Source organism: Gymnogyps californianus, chromosome 1, assembly GCF_018139145.2.
Source record: "Gymnogyps californianus isolate 813 chromosome 1, ASM1813914v2, whole genome shotgun sequence".
In the NCBI taxonomy this organism is placed as follows: Eukaryota; Metazoa; Chordata; class Aves; order Accipitriformes; family Cathartidae; genus Gymnogyps; species Gymnogyps californianus.
The window spans coordinates 137,846,844-137,865,014 of NC_059471.1; the positions used below are offsets into that span (position 1 = coordinate 137,846,844).

The 18,171-nt window shown below is 41.7% G+C and overlaps 1 protein-coding gene across 1 annotated transcript in view; it reads left to right on the plus strand.

The window, feature by feature from the left end:
• LOC127026228 (potassium voltage-gated channel subfamily KQT member 1-like) overlaps nt 1–18,171 on the plus strand; it is a 517,151-nt gene that overhangs the window by 14,224 nt on the left and 484,756 nt on the right. Inside the window, exon 3 of the mRNA XM_050911412.1 lies at nt 17,777–17,867. Within this exon, the coding sequence (XP_050767369.1) occupies nt 17,777–17,867 (91 nt within the window). The remainder of the gene's footprint in view (nt 1–17,776; nt 17,868–18,171) is intronic.

Below are 18,171 nucleotides of genomic sequence, written 5' to 3' on the forward strand. Positions count from 1 at the left end.
GGGTCCTGAATGGCACTTCAAGGATCTCAGCTCCAGCCCTTTCCTGCCTCCCCCTCCAGGACACATATATCCAGTGAGAGGGGAGAGCAGTCCCAGCTTCTTCACGCCGAGGTTGTGTCCACTCATGAACTGCTACCTGTGTTAAGTGAAAAGGAAATTATATACTGTAAGATCACTGCCTGGAACAGTACCATTTTGGTTTTTGTATATGTTTTTATATCTACCTTAAAATGCTCCTGTTACTTTTTCCATCTTCAGTCTATCTGACTCTGGCTGATAATACCAGAAACTGTCCCTTATCTGTTTCAAGTTCAATTTATAAACACTTCAAGTAAAGAATGGGAAGACGTGCTTTCATGTTGGTTGTGAGGAGTAGTAATTAGGTACTTGCCATTCCCACTCCAGCGGGCTTTTCTGTCCTCATGGAGATGACAGACTGCAGCAGCCCACAGACTGTACAGCAAGGTTATTAGAGCATCTAGGTCCTCTGTTTGGGATTACTTGGAGAAAGGAAGAACAGATGTGTTTGAAATGTAAAGCATCGCTAGTGGAGGAGGTTTCCAGCATTTTGGAGAGTTGTGATCAAAAAGGAGCTCTTGGTATTGGGAAAGCCTTGGTTCAAGGCACCTCTTGCACTCAGAGGAACCTGTCTTCTGGGACTCAAAACTGGATGGTATAAGACTGTCACAGAGCCTGGAGGAAGCCAACAGAAAATTATCATGTTAAGTGCATGCCTGAGCAGTAGAACTGAGAGTCTTGGTTTGTTCACTACTTTCAGCTGATAGATAGTACTGGAAAGACAGAGCTTTTTACAGAGATTATACACACTAGAAAAAAAAATTGTTTCTGTATTCTGGATCTTCTGTGTAATAACTAATGCTGTATATGCCTGCTGAACAATTTTTTTTCTTCATGTTATTCATGGAAAGAATGAAACGTAGATAATCTTATACAGTATTTCCCAGTGATACCTGAAATGTAATGGACAATAAAATAGAGTTTTTGTCAATGCAGAGTGGTTTGTTCCACATACAAAGGACTGTGGAACACAGCTGCAAAAATGGCACTGTTGCTGAAGCTATTCATTTCCATACAGTTAGGGATTATTTTTCAGGCTTGCATCCTGCTTTTCTCCTTTTCTCAAACTAGTACCACTGAGCTCATGTTAGTCATTCTGCTGTTGTCTGAGTGCTGGCTCAGAGTCTCACTTTGCTCTGCACAGAGCAAGGAAGAAGCTTGTACTCCACATCAATACATGGTCTTGCGGGCTTCCTTAGCCTTCACTGTTGCTCTGTACTGTCAGATTTCCCTGCAACCTGGCACGTAGCTCTGGCTCCTCTGTATGGTTCTGTGGGACAACACAGGGAATATAGAGTGCAAGAAGTGTGCTGGTCAGGTGGTGGTAGGGAGGGTACAGAGCAGGATGCAGCTGCAGGCAGGTAGCAGCAGGAGATGTGGAGGGAGATGCTGGGTGTAAAGAGAAACTTGAGAGCAGAAATGCTGCTTTGTTTAACATCTGACAAGAGTGCACAGCTATTGGGCTGCAGGCTTCCTGAGCTGCTCCCTGAGGACATGTTGCTCCACGACATGGCAGCATACATGCACTCACTTTAAACTAGCTAGATCAGATACTGCTACCACAGCAGACCAGAAAGCATACCTAGCATTTTAGGCAGTTAACCTGTGCTGAGATACTCTGCCATCAGCAGTCCCCAGGCTAGCCAGTTCAAATCTAGCTCAGGTGTACCTGTTTCAGCTCCAGTAACATTTGTGTAGACATGCCCTGAGGTGAATTGGGGAAGTAATCACACATGTTGCCAGGGCACTGGGCATACCAAAAGGCTGACCAGAGCAAATACAGCCTGTTGATGTACTCAGAGCCCTAAGAGCAACCCTCTTCTTGTCAAGGCGTGTCCCTGCACTTTGCAAAGGTCTGGTTTTGGAGGGGAACTTGTAAAAAGCTCTTGTTTTAGCTTCATGCATGTTGTCCACCAGTTCCCAGGAATGTTAATCTGGTCCATAGCCCTGCCAGTTGATGAGGTACTGAAGCTTTCCACAAAGTAATCTAGTAATCAAAATCTGCTTCCCATGCTATTCTGGCTGCCCTTGTACCATGACTGCAGGCCAGGAGTGGATTGCTGGTGGAAAGTGGGTGATGAGGCATTAGCGGGAAGACCTAATGTACTGGGTTGATCTTCATGGATCATGAATCTCAGGGCAATTAGAGCCTGTTGGTGCCCTCAGAGCCCTGACACATCCTTTCCATTGTTTCGGGTTCTCTGTAGATTCAGATGGACAATGGCAACATGTAGTGTATTATTTTTAAGGTTATGTTTTCAAGTGGGAGGTTATGGAGCAGAGCTGAAGTCAGGAGCAAATTCTGCTGTCATGGAATCAGCATGTTTTACAGATTCTGAAATAGTCATTGCAACATACAGGCAAGACATTTTAATTTTTAAGTTTTTTTTAACACATCAGGAAGTCAACAGGTAATTCTCACTTTTCTCTTTTATGGTATGTAAAAATACACAGCACTTAATTTGAATATGAGCTCTCACGAGCACAAAAACTGACCTTTGGATACGGAAAGCTATAAACACCATCTGCTTCTCAGGATGCCTTTGCTAGTAAGAAGCTTAACTTTATTTTGATATATTTGAGTGTATTTGTGTTCATCACCCAAACTGTTTACAACTAATAACACTTTCAATGGTTCTATTTTGGGATTCTTACCTTTATTTTATTTTGATATTCAAGATAAAAATGTGAATCCATTTTACATCTTTCTTCATGTACTGATTCCTAGAATCAATATTACATTAACAGTACAGCTATTTAAATTTAATTATATATTTTTTTAACTTTCACTGTTTTAACTCTAGAAACTCAAAAATAAGATAGATAAAGAACCCTCCAAGTATTGTTAAATGTTTGTGATTTTTTAGTCTCAATAAAAAATTCAAGATATCAAAATATGTTTTTTTGGCAATATTAAATTTAATAATTTATCCTATAATCTTAATTTTTAGGAGTGATGACCTTTTATGGTTATAACAGAAACTAAAGTGAGCTGCAGGTATTACCTGCAAAACAGGTTCCTGTTGTCTCCTGTTTGGCATCTAAAATGGTGTCCAGAATTCGCTGTCTCTGTAGAGAATAGCCATTTTAACTGCAAAAACAGTGGAAAGATATGAGATGAGAAAACACACCATGAACAGAAAAGAATCTTTATCATCAAAACAAGACAACAGAAGCACAAGCAATTATCAAGTGAGCAAAACCCCAATCGACAGCTTGAGGCACTTCAGTCAGAGATTTTATTTTGCCATGGCCATTTTACACATTAGCTTCCCCCTGTAATCCTCCATCATAGCCCTTTGCCAGGAATTACTCTCCCTTTGTATAGAGGAAAATATAGTGCTCCAGTCCTTTGACCAAGTGTATATTATATGCTTAGAAAGCTGTAAAAAGCATCAAATAACAGTTCTGAATGGAAATTCATCATGGTGGGAACCCTTTTATTGTATATAAGCAGACCATCTTAAACAGGTTACAAAAACTAAATCTGGCATATCTCTTCTTTTCCTTTTTGCCTTTTTTCCCATCATAATGAACTGAGATCTGAACAGTCCCCAGCTGCTTTCTTCTATCTGAGCCCCACTCTTAATTTCTTAAGAATCTTCTTAAGTCAGGCTTGATTTATAACATATTTGTCTGTCTCTCACTCCCCAAAATACTCCCATTTCAAATGAATAATCACATGTTAGCAGTCATGCAGTATTGGCAAAACTGGGTCAGATCATGGGATTTGTGCTTTCTCTCACTAATACATCAGGAAGCAAAATGATCTTTAGCAGTCTGGGTGATCTGCTGGTAATATGTTCCCTAATTCAGCTCAAGAGGTAGATGTGCTACAGTCACTCAGATTTTGTGTGTGAAGGAAAACATATTCCTGCTGTGGGCTACAACCTATTTTAGAAATGCCTTAATGCAGTGGTAGCTAGAGAAGCAGTATTTTTATAAAGGCTTCCATAAGATTGCTATGTAAGGCTTTTCTCTCCTGTGTATGCATGGTGGTTTCTATTTTTTTGATTAGAAAGGGTTGCATATTCTCTTCAGATGCTTTTTTAAAATACTAAATCCTTAGGTACCAGTACAGTTGGTATAGTCAACAATTAAAATGGCTGTTCAGCAAGAAAAAACTTAGACTAACCTACATTATGGTAAAATCACAGCTGTGAAAAGTGATTTCTAGGTTCTGGTATATAACAGTACAGATTCTACCAGGCAACCTAGGAAGAGTCTCCTCGTTAATCCATGAGATATTTTGGAACTAGGAGGACACGATCAGCCCCAGATCATGCTTTCACTTTTGTAGCATTTTGTTGTTACTCACTTAGGAAAACTCAATTCACCTTTGGTGTAATAAATAGCAGCTGCAGCCTAAAACAGCACGTAAGCATTCAGTAAGCACAGTTTCATATCTCCCTGAAAGGCTTCAGTATAGGACAGTGGATTTAAAAACAATTCTACAAAAGTACCTGTTTCAGTGCAGTTTGAAAGCTTCACATGGAAGCAGTAACACAATGTTACAGGGCAGAAAGGGGATCAGTAGGAGCAGTTAGTCCTCCCCTGCCTGGCAAGGAATGGTTTGATGCTGTCAGGACTCTGTGGGGACCAGCAGCTCCCCAGGGCCTGGGAAGCATCAGGGGCTCCCCAGGGCCAGCAGGGCAGGACCTTGCAGCCAGAACCCATCACACAACATCAGCTAGGGAGCAGGGCAGGACGAGGGGCAGCCAGGGCAGTCCCAGCCCCAAGCATCGGGCCTCTCCCTGGGGACAGGGACAGGCTGCGATCAGTGCCCACAGGGCCTTGACAATTGTCTGGGTAATTATTAGCAGTTTTAATATCTATTAACACTTTTTTTCTCCCCACATAAATTGCCTAGCTGGAAAATAAATATGGTCTTCCTATCACATAAAAGGGAAAAAGCACTGAGATTGGGTTAGGATTTACAACTGAGGACACTTGATGGCTGCATCTTTCAGCCAAGGTGGGCTCAATAAGACGAGAACTTTTTTTTTGTAAAACACAGCTTTCTCTGGTGACAAATTGCTTGCAAGAATGCTGCCACTGCAGTTTACCGCTGAGCTGTGCAACAGACCGATACCTGCAGCACATGTCTCTAATGCCATAGAAATTATTGTACAGTCTTCTAAACCTGTTGTTTCTGTGCCAGAGATTTCCCATGATTAGAGATTACTGGAACAACATCTGTACTATCAGTGCATGGCTTACTGGTTGACTAGGTGAACTGCCTTTGAACTGAGCTTGCTTTCTTTTTGGATTTTTTTTCTGTTGCTGTTCTTGCTATTGGTGATTGTGAGGAACTTGATGCCCTTACTTACTCATTAGTCTGCAGTTGTCTTTGACTTTGTCCTCACTGCAACTTAATCTGTACTCACCTCATGTGAGCTGCTCTCATGCTTATAGTTCAGTTGCTTTTGCCACTGCTTAGCATGGCTTTTTATCACTTGGACAAAGAAACCACTCATTTCCCCATCATGATGTTAGTTGCTAAAGTTTCCTGTGCTTTCTGGCATTCAGGCTGAACATCAGGCTTTCTGACATAACCTAACGTTTCTATGCCAGGCTTGTTATTCTTCCAGGTTCCAATAAACAGGCTGTAACAATTTCCCATTTTTTGGAGTCAACGTCAAGAGTCTCAAGCCTATCCATCCCTACTTTGAGCTGTCTTGGAATAACACAGTATGGTAGTCTAGTACTGCTTAGAGCTGATACCATCCTTGCCTGCCTTGCTCTGAATGCCAGTCTCAAGTGTGTCTTCACTGATACGTTTAACTTTCATATGCTTTGTAGGTATCATTCTGTTGTGTCATGCAGTTGACAGAAGTGAGAAACATGGTCACTAGATGTGGGCACTTCAGTGCTTGAAGTTGTTAATGTAGTGTACAAAGAGAAAAACTTTCTGCTTGACATTACCAGGAGGGTTTTATTTTACAATTTGGATTTGGGAAAGGAGATTATTGAAACTGGAATATATCCAGGTGCTCTGAAGCTAACCCTTCCCCTCTTGCAAAAAGCAAGTCTTGATCTTTTATGACCAAAAGTGATCAGCAGTGATTCTACATTTCAAATAAATGCATTTTATATGAGGACGTGATACTTTATCCGTAGAATGTCCAGCGTATCCTGTGCTAGCAAAATGATGCCTTTGTTATTCACTGGGAAGGAGTGACACTCACTGGCCAGAAATATATAGTGCCATAAATTAAGTGAATTTAAAGGGTCTTTTGAATGGTTTTAATGTGTGTTTTGGAAATGGAAAAAGAGAGAGAGAGAGTCTCAACATATAAATACAGGAGGGAAGCAACAATTAGCTGGAAATTACAAAACTTGCAGGCTGTATTAGCAGCCTTTGGACAGTTCTGGGTGCCTTAGTAAATAAACGACACCAATTGTCCTCCCCTATACATCCTTATGCACGTACATCTTGGCACTTTGCATCACCTTTTGCTCGATTTTTTTGTAAACCTCTTTTTGTAAACCTCTTTTTTTTGAGGTTTACAAATTTGCTTACTTTTTCTGAGGCCTAATAGGAGATGTGATTGAAGATGTAGTGATAACACCTGCAGGGTATGTAAGAATATCCAGTTCTTCTCTTTGCTTAACTTAGAGTAGATAAGGAGAAAAGGTGTAAAGTGCACTGTCATCCTCAGTATCTTGATAGACAATATTTAGAAAGTGAATTACCCCTGGCTTTTTATTTGTTACTAGTGAGGGCAGTAAAAGAAGACAAAGGGATTTTGAAAGGAGGTAATTGAAATGGCAGGGATCTGGAAGAAATTAAGGGGCTGTACTCAGAGGAAGATTTCCATACCTTTTTACATGCATTTTGCCTAGAAATAAGATCTGTAACAATGGTAGGAGTGGAACATCAGTCTCATAAAAAAGATGAGAACCAACAGACCGACTAGTTTCAAGAACTGCTTGGTAAATTTATGCTTGAATTGTTTGATGTGGTTATTTCAGGGACCAGCAAAGTTCCTGTGTTCCCATGGCTATTGACTGGAGGATGGTCTGAGCTTCCAGAGATCCAAGTTCTATATGCTTTTGACACTGTCCTGATGTATGGACAAGTCTGTTCACCTCTTTGTGTTTTTCTCCATTTATCCATCACTGGGATTGCTAATTGGAAGTAAAAGCTGTCTGGATAAAGAAACTGCCTGATGGAACACAGCATCCAGCCGAGTGGGGTACTCAGTGCTTGTGAGGGCTTCTGTGTATTAATGTACTCCTCTCATATTAAATGTAAGAAGAAAAGGAGAATCTTATAACCCTGGTTACCTTACTTTTATATCTGGATTTTTTTTACATGGAAAGCAGTGCTACTGTGTTAAGGAAAGGCTCAAATTTGCATATTCCCATGCCTAGACTTTTCTAGTGTTGGACACTGGCAATACACTTATGCTGTAAACTCCTTATCAACTTGCTCTTTTCCATTTGACAAAGGCTGGCTTGTGTTTCAGTGTCTCTTCTCAACGCTTTGCTCTGGTTTTCCTTTTTTGGAGTATCACCCTCCAGTAATATTGCCTGCGGGAAGAAAGTGGGACTTTTGCCCCCTCTGCTGGCTGGCTTATCTTTGGTCAGCGTAGCGGCTCATTAAAGCAATGTATGAGTTTTATTATGACTTGGACAGATCTCTGTACCCCCTATAACATACCACCTTTTTCAGAGATAAACATTTGGGGCTGGAAGTAAAACTGCTGAATAATATGCTCGGCAACTTCTGTATGTTGAAGTGAAAGAAGTAGCAGGATTGGGTGATGGGCTGTATAACTAGTAAATTGTGAGAATGTGGCTAAGATCTGTCCCGTGCTAAAAGCGCTGCTAGCCTTGACTAAGATGTGTTATCTGGATCACTTTTCCCTTTCAGCCTTATTTTTTCTAAAGACATTTCAGCCCCGGGTATTTGCCATTAATGAAGAACTAGAAATCATGAAGATGCCCACCACGAACACGTTTTTCTTTGTTAACACCATCAAAAGCGGTAAAACAGCTTCCTGAATATGAGAGACTCAGACAAATCGAATTTTAATTTTCAGTAAGCATGATATACATGTTTCTCCTTTGGCTCCTTCTCTGCTTTACTCCAGGCAGTGCAGGTTTGGCTTGTTCTTTTACACAGTGCTGCTGAATGTTAGGCCTTTACCAGCTGGCTCTCAGCTAAGACAAGGCCAATGCAGGGCATACTCAGGAACACAGTTCAAGAGAACCAGATAGCAGCTAGGCATCAGGAGAGGTTTACTGAAGGCATCCAGAAGATTGTTGCCCTTTGAGGGGTTAGGTAGGAACCTCAAAAAGCTTGCTTCTTTAGGTGTGTTAATCTCCTTTGAGCAGTTTTGAGAAAAAATACTGAACTGTTTCAAATTCCCCTTTGGAAATTAATGCAGTATAATTTTTATTTATTTCTTAATTCTACCAATAGATCAAGATGTCAGACCCTTGGGATAGAACCAACAGCCCTGAACTGTATGCCTAGGTAAGAACAGGTTTTACAATCTGAAGCTGCCTCCTTACAACTAGGTGCCTAAAATAATTCTCCTATGTCTGGCCCAGTCTTTCTAATTGGTGCTAATGACTAGCTCCTGCTGCTTCTGCTTAGGAGCTAAAGTGTGTGCTTGGGCTTAACACCCTTCTGAGACTGAGGAGATTCATACCCACATCTTCCACCTCTCAGGACAACACCCAAACAATCTGGCTAGGAGCCTGGAGTCACAGGCAGAACAGTCTCGAGCGAGGGAATTCTGAGGGATTTGTTGCCAAACAACACAAACTTCAGATGACTGATTTGGTTATTGAAAAAAAGAGACCACCACAAACAATCAAACACATTAAACCCCCATCCTCCCCCATCTCTGGTCTCAACTTTCTGTATATTCAGTGCAGGTTACACTCAATTCATCAAAACTCTTCCATAAAGATGATGGGCACTGTGGGAGGTTGAGGTGGTATGTGACCATTTATTCCTGTCACTCTGCATAACAATCTCTTTCTGCTGCTCTTTCCTGTGGGTTTGTCAGGGTGCAGCAAGGTCAGGGCTGCTCCATGACAGGGAGCAAACCAGGAGCAGAGGCTGACCCCACCATAAGCAGGGACAGTGTCCTCACCAACAAGGCACCTGTTTTAGTCCATAGCACCCAAGTAGAGCGGGCAGAGCAGGGTGCTGATAACAGGGTCCATTGGCAGCTTCAGACAAGTTGGACTGGGAATTGACCACATATTTACTGTGATTTGTAGTAGCAACTGAGCACTGGAAATAAAAGCTACCTGCAAGAAGAGCATACAAACATTACAGTTTATGATACTGGTTTTCTTAATCATTCTTCTATTATATAGCATGCTAAAGTCATCCTTCACATGCACTTTACTCAATTTATACAGTTCCTTTTCTATTATATTCCCATTATATTTTTTAAAAGAAAAAAGGAAGACCATTTTCTGTTTTGTGTTAGATAGGAGTAATGTTTTAAATCCTAAATTTTTATTTGTACTGAAATAAATCAGCTAGATAAAGATATGAAAACAATTTAAAATGTTTATTAAGGTGATGAAAACAAAAAAGTACTGTAGAGAATTACCTTTAGGCATTATAATAAACATCAGCATTCTGTCTAATTCCTTGTGAGTTACAATTTACAAAGCTGGAAAGAATGGCATTTATTATTGCTTCCTGTTTCCTGTAGCATGCATAGTGAAATTGCATGTCTGATTTTCAAGGGTTCAGTTTCTGAATCCCTAAGTTTTCCCAATCAAATGCTTTAGACTGGTTAGTCCTTTACTTCTGTAGAACCCCCAAACTTATGTGATAAGCATTAGTGATATTTTCTTTTTAGTTATCATCTTACAATATTATGGTACCATACTTACCTGAAAGCATCTGAAAATCTACTTTACAGTAATAATTGAAACAAAATACATAGCGGTGGATAGCTGTTCTTATCCCAGCAGAGCTCACAGTTCAGAGTAAACAGAGAGGAGCCCTTATCTTTGCAAGCTCATCACCAAAAGAATTTAAAAAATAGATCTATCTAGATGATCTTTTTCCCTTCCGTTTCACAGTACTGATTTACAAAAAGCCCACAGCCTTAATTGTTTTTGTAGTAACTAAACTTACACATGAAGTGCCTGGGCTGCCAGTGTAAACTCTCTCACTAAGGTAGCTACTATTTCAGCAAATTAGAGATGTACCATTTGCTACCCATCACTTAAATGGGGTTTGAAGGGAGACTGAGAGTTCAAATAAATAACTTTCACACTTGTAGCTGACAGAAATAGTTAAAAATAACTTAAGAACAAAATCTAATCACACAAATTCCTGAGATGAGCATTACACAGAATTGTCCTGTGCAGATTTGGTTTTCCGCTTTATAGAAAACAGTAACTATAAAGTATATGTACTTTGACTAGTTTTGACTTCAGTAACTACACAGTAATTATGCTGTAACAGTAAATAATTGGTAAAGAACTTTTTAAGTGCAAATAGATGTCAGAAACCTATGCAGGGAGAGGATGCTAAAGAAATTGAGTTGCCATTAAGTGGTGGAGAGGAATGGAGAAATTAGCTAGAGGTGATGGGGAAGGAAAGTCGGGTGAGATGCTCATGGTTTCCAGTGAATGTGCAAGGCCTGTGCTAGGTGCATTGTCCTTCCTGAATGACCCCTAAAGGGATGCAAGAGGAGTAGGAGCAATAGCTGTCATCCAGGTGACATCCTTGTTCCAGTTCTGGCAGTGGACAAGAGCCATCGGAGGGCCTTTGCCACTGCTGCACAGTATGCTCAGCCTTGTGGGTAGATGTTGACTGAGCCATGGTCAGCTTCCTGAGGGAGCTGAGCCCGAGCTGGTGGGGATGAGAGGTGATGGCCATCTTGCAGGGTCATCCGTTACTTCCTCTTCTTGGGGGAACTTCAGCCATGGTGACACGTTATGGCAGTGGCTACCAGCCCATCCAAAACCATCAGCTTGTCTTGGGATGAGTTGTCTTGGATGGGCTGCAGGGCTGCTGCAGCTTGGAAGATGCAAGCTCGTTTGTCCCTTGTGGTTTTCCCCACCTTGCTCCTCCTCCTCTTTGTGTCCTTTCTCCTCTCCCACAGTCACCCCATCTGACTCACAGCTGCCAGAAACCCTTTCTGAGCAGGAAGGGACACCAAGATTCCTGTGGCAGTCTCTGACCACCACTGGAGGCCCTTCTTGTAACAGCCTAGAAGTGGCTTCAGTGAGATTGCTGGTGACACCAGGAGGCCATTACGATCTCATGCATGGCTTGATCCCCACCCCAAGGGGAGGGACATACCTGGTTCTACCCAAAGTGAGGTTGTGGAGTGGACGTTGCCCCACTATGGAAGGGCAGGGGGCTGATGGGCTGAGAACTACTCTCCTTGGGAATGTTCCTGTGGGCCATTTTCCTTGCCAGAGAGAAAGGCTGCTCCTGCGTCATGGGAAGTGCTGTTGGCCTTCCCGTGCATGTCGTGTGCTCCAGGCCTGGCCCCATCCTGGGGACCCTCTGCCAGAGTCGCTCACTGGTGTCCCTGCCTGTAGGCACTGGGGAGCCCAAACTAGGGCCCAGCCTTCCCAGCACATAGTGCTGAGCAGAGAAGAGGGCTCACTTCCCTCAACCTGCTGGCCACGCTCAAATGCCTTGGGAAACATTAAATATAAATGTGCTAACTTGGCTGCTTGATATTGTTGAACTAAAGACTCGTTCATATTCTTTAGTCTGCAAAAGTGTATAGTTTTGCTTCATCTAATGGCTGATTCTCCAATTTTATTAAAAAGAGTCATATGCTGAATTTGGACTCCATGTTGGTTTCAAGAAACAACCACATAAAAAAGATGGGGATTTTATCCTTTTTCTTTTTTTAACCTAACCTTTCTGGTAAGAAGCTTGTTTGCTTCAGTTTCTCTTGCATCATGCTTTCCCTTTGACTTCAGATATTAAAGCGCCTATTCTGATAATTTTCAACTCCTTTTTTCTTCCATGTTTACAAAGCATACTATGTTAATTGTGTGGCTTTCCTAATATGTTCTGCTGAGAATCTAGAGAAGAGAAGAGTAAGTGAGAAATCCTGGTATTTACAGAGATGAAAGGGAGTTTCAACACCATACAGTAAAGTGCAGCACTGAAAATTCTGAGTTAATGACAGCTGAGTTAGTGTACCTATGCATGGAAGTGTTAGATACCGTACGCAGGGACTAGTTTCGGACTAAAAAGTAGTATAGCCCAATTAGCAGAGCATTGCACCAGATCAAATCATAGTGTTCCCTAAGAGCTAATAATTAGTTCACATATTGAGCTGTACTAACACATATTTCATTTATGCTATTTGAAAAGCCTGAACACGGATGGTTCCACCACAGTGCTGGTGTAGTTGGTATTGTCTTGAAAGTTTCTTCAGTAATCTATCTCCACTAGGTGGTATGGACAAGTCCAGTGATTTCCAGCAGCATAGGTTTACCGTGTTATTTCAAATTTGCATTGTGCCTCTCTGACTGGGGTTCAAATAAATAAATCCTAGATTGCAATTAACATTCCTCCAGGTTTGCAGTTACAAACACTTGATGATAGTACACTTACATTTGCTACTATTTTAGAAATTCTGTATTTGTATCCTATATCTCTTCTATCTTTTAATATTAATTCCAATTACACTCATACATGAATTATAATTACATTACAAATAAGACTTTTAGAGCCTCTTGAAGTGCACAAGGAAAGAAATTTTTCAAAAACTTATTTGAATACTTCCATATTAATCAGATTATACCATTTAAGTGCAACAACACACAACAGCAGATATCAAATGGAGCAGTTACATAACCAGCTTTCAGATACTGTCCCCTGCCTTCAGCTCAAAAGGAACTAGAAATACGCCACTGTCCATGGGTGCTGCTAGAAAAAAACAGTCAGTTGATTAGGAACTTGGATAATCCATGTTAAAGGTCAGTCTTAATAGTGTGGATCAGGAAAGGTAAATACTGAAGAAATGCAAACTTGATTCAGAGACAGTTGTACATGTCAAGCTCTAACTACTACTTAAGAAATCCAGTTATTAATGGTGGCCCAAATCTTCTCAAATCTCTACTTGTGGATAACAGTGACAGAGCCCGTCCAAAGCCATACAAATGGAAGCAGGATTTTTTTATATCTTCAAATCCAATTTTAGGCTTGAACAAAGTCAGCTGTTGTCTGTGTGGCAGCTGAGAAACAACTGTCTCTCTTTGCCTGTGTTAGCACGTACATGCAGTTGACTTGCAGTGTGTGAATGACCAGACCAAGCATACCAGTTATGTGAATGAGAATTGTTTTTAGTGTTCATTATCCTCTGTTCAGTGTTCCTGGGGATCCTGAGGTGGTCTAAAAATCTGAAGCATTCCTACAAGAGGAAAAGGAAAGCTGAAGGGCCCTTGTGTACCCATAGATATTAGCATTCTCCTGTTTTCCCTGATTCTAGTCATGGTTTGAACGTGCTGTGTAAAGAATATTGGCTCAGTATATCCTCCATCCAAGGCAAACATGTATTCTGGGTGTTTCTGTACACCAGTAGTTCTTTGCAAATGCTAAACCTGAATCTATCTTGTGGGTAGCTGTCATGGTTTAACCCCAGTCAGCAACTAAGCACCACGCAGCCGTTTCCCCCTCCCCCTCCCAGTGGGGTGAGGAGGAGGAAAGGAAAGAAAAAAAGTAAAACTTGTGGGTTGAGATAAGAACAGTTTAATAACTAAAGTAAAATATAATACTAACAATAGTAATAATGAAATATAATAATAATAGTAATGAAAAGGAATATAACAAAAAAAAGGAAGGGGAGGGGGGAAGGAAAAAAAACAGTGATGCACAATGCAATTGCTCACCACCTGCTGACCGATGCCCAGTTAGTTCCCGAGCTGCGATCTGCGCCACCCGGCCAACTCCCCTCTGTTTATATACTGGGCATGACGTTCCATGGTATGGAATACCCCTTTGGCTAGTTCAGGTCAGCTGCCCCGGCTCTGCTCCCTCCCAGCTCCTTGCACACCTGCTTGCTGGCAGAGCATGGGAAACTGAAAAGTCCTTGGCTTAAGATAAGCGCTACCTAGCAACAACTAAAAACATCAGCGTGTTATCAACATCATTCTCACACTAAATCCAAAACACAGCACTGTACCAGCTACTAAAAAGAAAGTTAACTCTGTCCCAGCCGAAACCAGGACAGTAGCTTTGTCTCCAGTCTTGCACCAGTCCCTGTCTCTTGAACAGACCTTGGACCTATGTTACAGTCATGTCCCTTGCTGTTCTTGCCTGGGCTTCTTGAATGGACACTAGGCCTGCCTCCCTACCTCACCTTGTATGACAAGGTGATAATCACTGAAAGGCTGATGGAGCTGATTGCTCTCACCACTTCGGCCCTCCTTGGGTATTGCAAATCTGTATCCTGGTGAGTCAGGGGATGGCCTTGCCTGTGCTGTTGTCACCCTTGGTGCCTGACTTTAATGGAGTAGCCTCACTCTCACTGCTCCCTGACATCTGTGTATATATACACAGATATATAAATTCTATAGTGTGTGTAGATATATATAAAGTGCATCAGTGAGTAAATAAGTAACATATTATGCCTATTTGTATACTCCTTTATATCTATACATGTACTTATATTTATTTTCTATATTCTATATTCCATATTCTTGTATTGGGTTTTGGTGCCCAGGCACCGGCAGCAGTGGCTGCAGGGGCAGCCTCTGTGAGGAGAGGCCAGGGCTGCCCCGTGTCAGACACAGCTGGTTCCAGCTGGCTCCAGTGGACCCACTACAGGGCACAGCTGAGCCCCTCAGCCACAGGTGGGGCGCCTCTGGGAAAACACATTTAGGAAAGGCCAAAACCACAGCATAGGCCATGAGGCAAGAGGGAAAAAAAAAGTGTGAGAAACAGCCCTGTGAGCACTGAGGTGAGAGGAGCAGGAGGAGGAGGTGGTGTTGCTGCTGCTCCTGCTGCTGCTCCTGCTGCTGCTCCTGCTGCTGCTCCTGCTGCTGCTCCTGCTGCTGCTCCTGGTTCCAGAGCAGAGATTCCCCTGCAGCCCCTGGAGAGCCCACGCTGGAGCAGATTTGTCCTGAAGGGCTGCAGCCTGTGGAAGGGCCCACACTGGAGCAGAACAGTGTGAGGAGAAAGAAGGAAGGGCAGAGACAAAGTGTTACGGACTGACTGCAACTCCGCATTCTCCATCCCCTGTGTCGCTTGGGGCATGTGAGAGGGAGGGAGGTAGGGAAGCTGGGAATGAAGGAGAGGAGTTGAGCCTGGGAAAGGAAGGGGGGGGAGATGTTTTAGTTTTCTTTGTTTCTCACTATCCAAATCTATTTTATCTGGCAATAATTTAAGCTAATTTTCCCCAAGTTGGATTTGTTTTGCCCATGACTGTAATTGGTAAGTGATCTCCCTGTCTTTTATCTTGACCCACGAGCCTTTTCATCTTATTTTCTCCCCTTGTCCTGTCGAGGAGAAGGAGTGAGAGAGCAGCTGGGTGGGTGTCTGGCAGCTGGCCAAGGTAAACCCACCACAATTCTATAGTCTATAGGCTATATAGTCTATATATTATGTATATGTATTTCTATATATAGAAACCTATGTACACACAAAAATGTAAATGAGCAGCCGGTCAGAGGGTGGTCTGAGGTCATGTGGGTATGATGGTTTCAGAAAAATGGCAACCATCCAATCACAGAGAAGTATGAAAACATGTGGGATATGACATAAAAAATGTGGGTCTACGGGTATATCATAGGCAAGAGTGTCCCGCTCTGACACCTTTCTGACGTAGACAGGAACAGGCAAGTGGTCCTATCAGCCAGTCACAAGGCAGTCTGTGAAAAAGTGGTGTATGGTGTTCTACAAAGTGGCAACCCCTGGGGGCAGAAATAGGTGAAGGGAACAGACAAGGTGTCTGGAAGATGGACAAGACTTTGGGGCAAGTGGGACACATGGTGGGCAGTAGGGGCAGGGCTTCCCCCACCATTAGGGTGATGGCACCTGTCCCTGCTCATGCTGAGTCAGGGTTGTCCTCATGCTGCTTTTGCCCTCTGCCAAGCTTCCTCTAGTCTGTCACCTCTGTGCTGTACCCTGGGGCCCCATCTGTGTGCACCACCCCAGGTGTAGTCTGGCAAAAGGGAACCATCACTGCCCTTCACATGCTGGCAGGGCTACAGGGGATGCAGCCCAAGATATGGGCAGTCTTCATCTGATGTGGGTTTGGGCCTGCCCCATACTATGTGCAGGACTTGACATTTGTTCATGTTGAGTTTTATGAGATTCCTGTAGCTTTGTTCCTTAGCCTGTCCAGACACCTCTAACCAGTGGCTCTGCCCTCAGGTTTATTGACTGAACCCCTGGTTTGGTGTCGTGTGTGGACTCAATGAGGTGCATTTCATCTCTTCTGGAACACTGATAAAAATGTTGACCAGGGCAAGTCCCTGGATAGACTTTTAAGGAATTAATCTTGTCACTGGTCTCTAGGTTGAACATGATTTTTTTTTTTCCCCTTCCTGATAAGCTCTTCCTCCTATATTTTTCACGTAAAATCTACCAAAAGCACACTAAGTGTAGTTAGTGTGTTATTTCTGTTTGTTGAAATCTCACAATTTTAATAGTACAACCACCAGGGCTGTTAGTCTGTCATTTGCTTTGAAGTTCTTGAACTAGCCTTGTCAGTAGTGTTTATCTTCTTCAGAAGGATTTCTCATTGGAAAAATGTCTCATCACATGCAGGACTGTTAAGGTTTTAATTGCTGGTTTGGGAGTTTAGGAGTTTAGATACAGCCTCTTGGCATGGAATCAGAGGAAATGACAGCTGGAAGAGCTGCTACACAAGAAGGAATGTTTCTGGCTGTTAGTGGAAGAAATTTCAGTTTTCTTACTTTTCTCTTGTTTTCTGGATGACCTTAAGAGATGATGAAAACGGTAGTGCAAACATATCAGAAGTCTGTCTTTCTGGTTTGTCCATCAGAGTTCTTCATACATCATTTATTTTCACCAATTGTTTAAATGTTTAACATGTTACCAATGGTGGAAAGATGGCTGAGACATTGTACACATCAAAGTAATGGGTATTCTGCCAGCATTTAAGCAACTAGGATTCAATTGCACATTTTGTTTTCCAGTTCTCATGAGACTTCAATTTTGCTTTTGTAAACTATTTTTGGGGGCAGGAGTATATATTTTGAGACTTCTGAATTTTTTTCTTGATCTGAATGGTGATACTAGAAGTATTGTGGTAGTAGCTGTTTCTTCTGTATTTACGTATGTTTTGAATTTATGGAATGCATTTAATGGAACATTTTTCATTGAAGTTACTATTCCTCACTCCAGTCATATGTCTAATTCTACTTTAATGAATGCATTATCAATTATGGTACCTTTCTACTGCAGCACATAAGTTATATAGCAATCAGCGAAACATGAAACATTCACTATGAGAAGCTTCTATGGGAAATTATACTTGATAATGTGAGTTTTAGCTATGATTTAACTGTGTTCAGCACTTCTGTCATTTTTATTCCATGTTTCTTAAAAGTTATTGAATGCAAAATGATGATATTCACTTGACTTGGAAGAACTGATTAAGCACAAACTACTTGTGATGAAAAAAGTTATGTGAATGAGAGAGCTAAAACTAGATCTAGATTTACAGTTCAACTTGATGAGTCACTAAATACTGTCTTCTTTTTACAGATTTCTCTTGGTGCTGATTTGTTTAATATTCAGTGTATTGTCTACTATAGAGCATTATTCTGAATTTGCCACTGGAACCCTTTTCTGGATGGTAAGTGAACTTTTTTGGGAAAAACTCTAGTCAGTTTGACTAAATCTAAATTGCTTTAGGTGAACAAGGGAGATAACTGTTAAAAATCCTCGTGCAAAGCATGCTACCAGGACATTTAAAATACTACCTGCTTTCATTAAAGGAAGGTTGTAGTTTAATGGGGGTGATTATTTTCTAGATCTGTAAACTATGAGGGTACTTGATAGTTTAACAGTTTTTATATACTTGTTTTTCATAAGGTATGAAACTACCCTGTGGCTCTTACAGTGGACAAATGGTGTTCATCAGTCTTATGCAGTGTGGA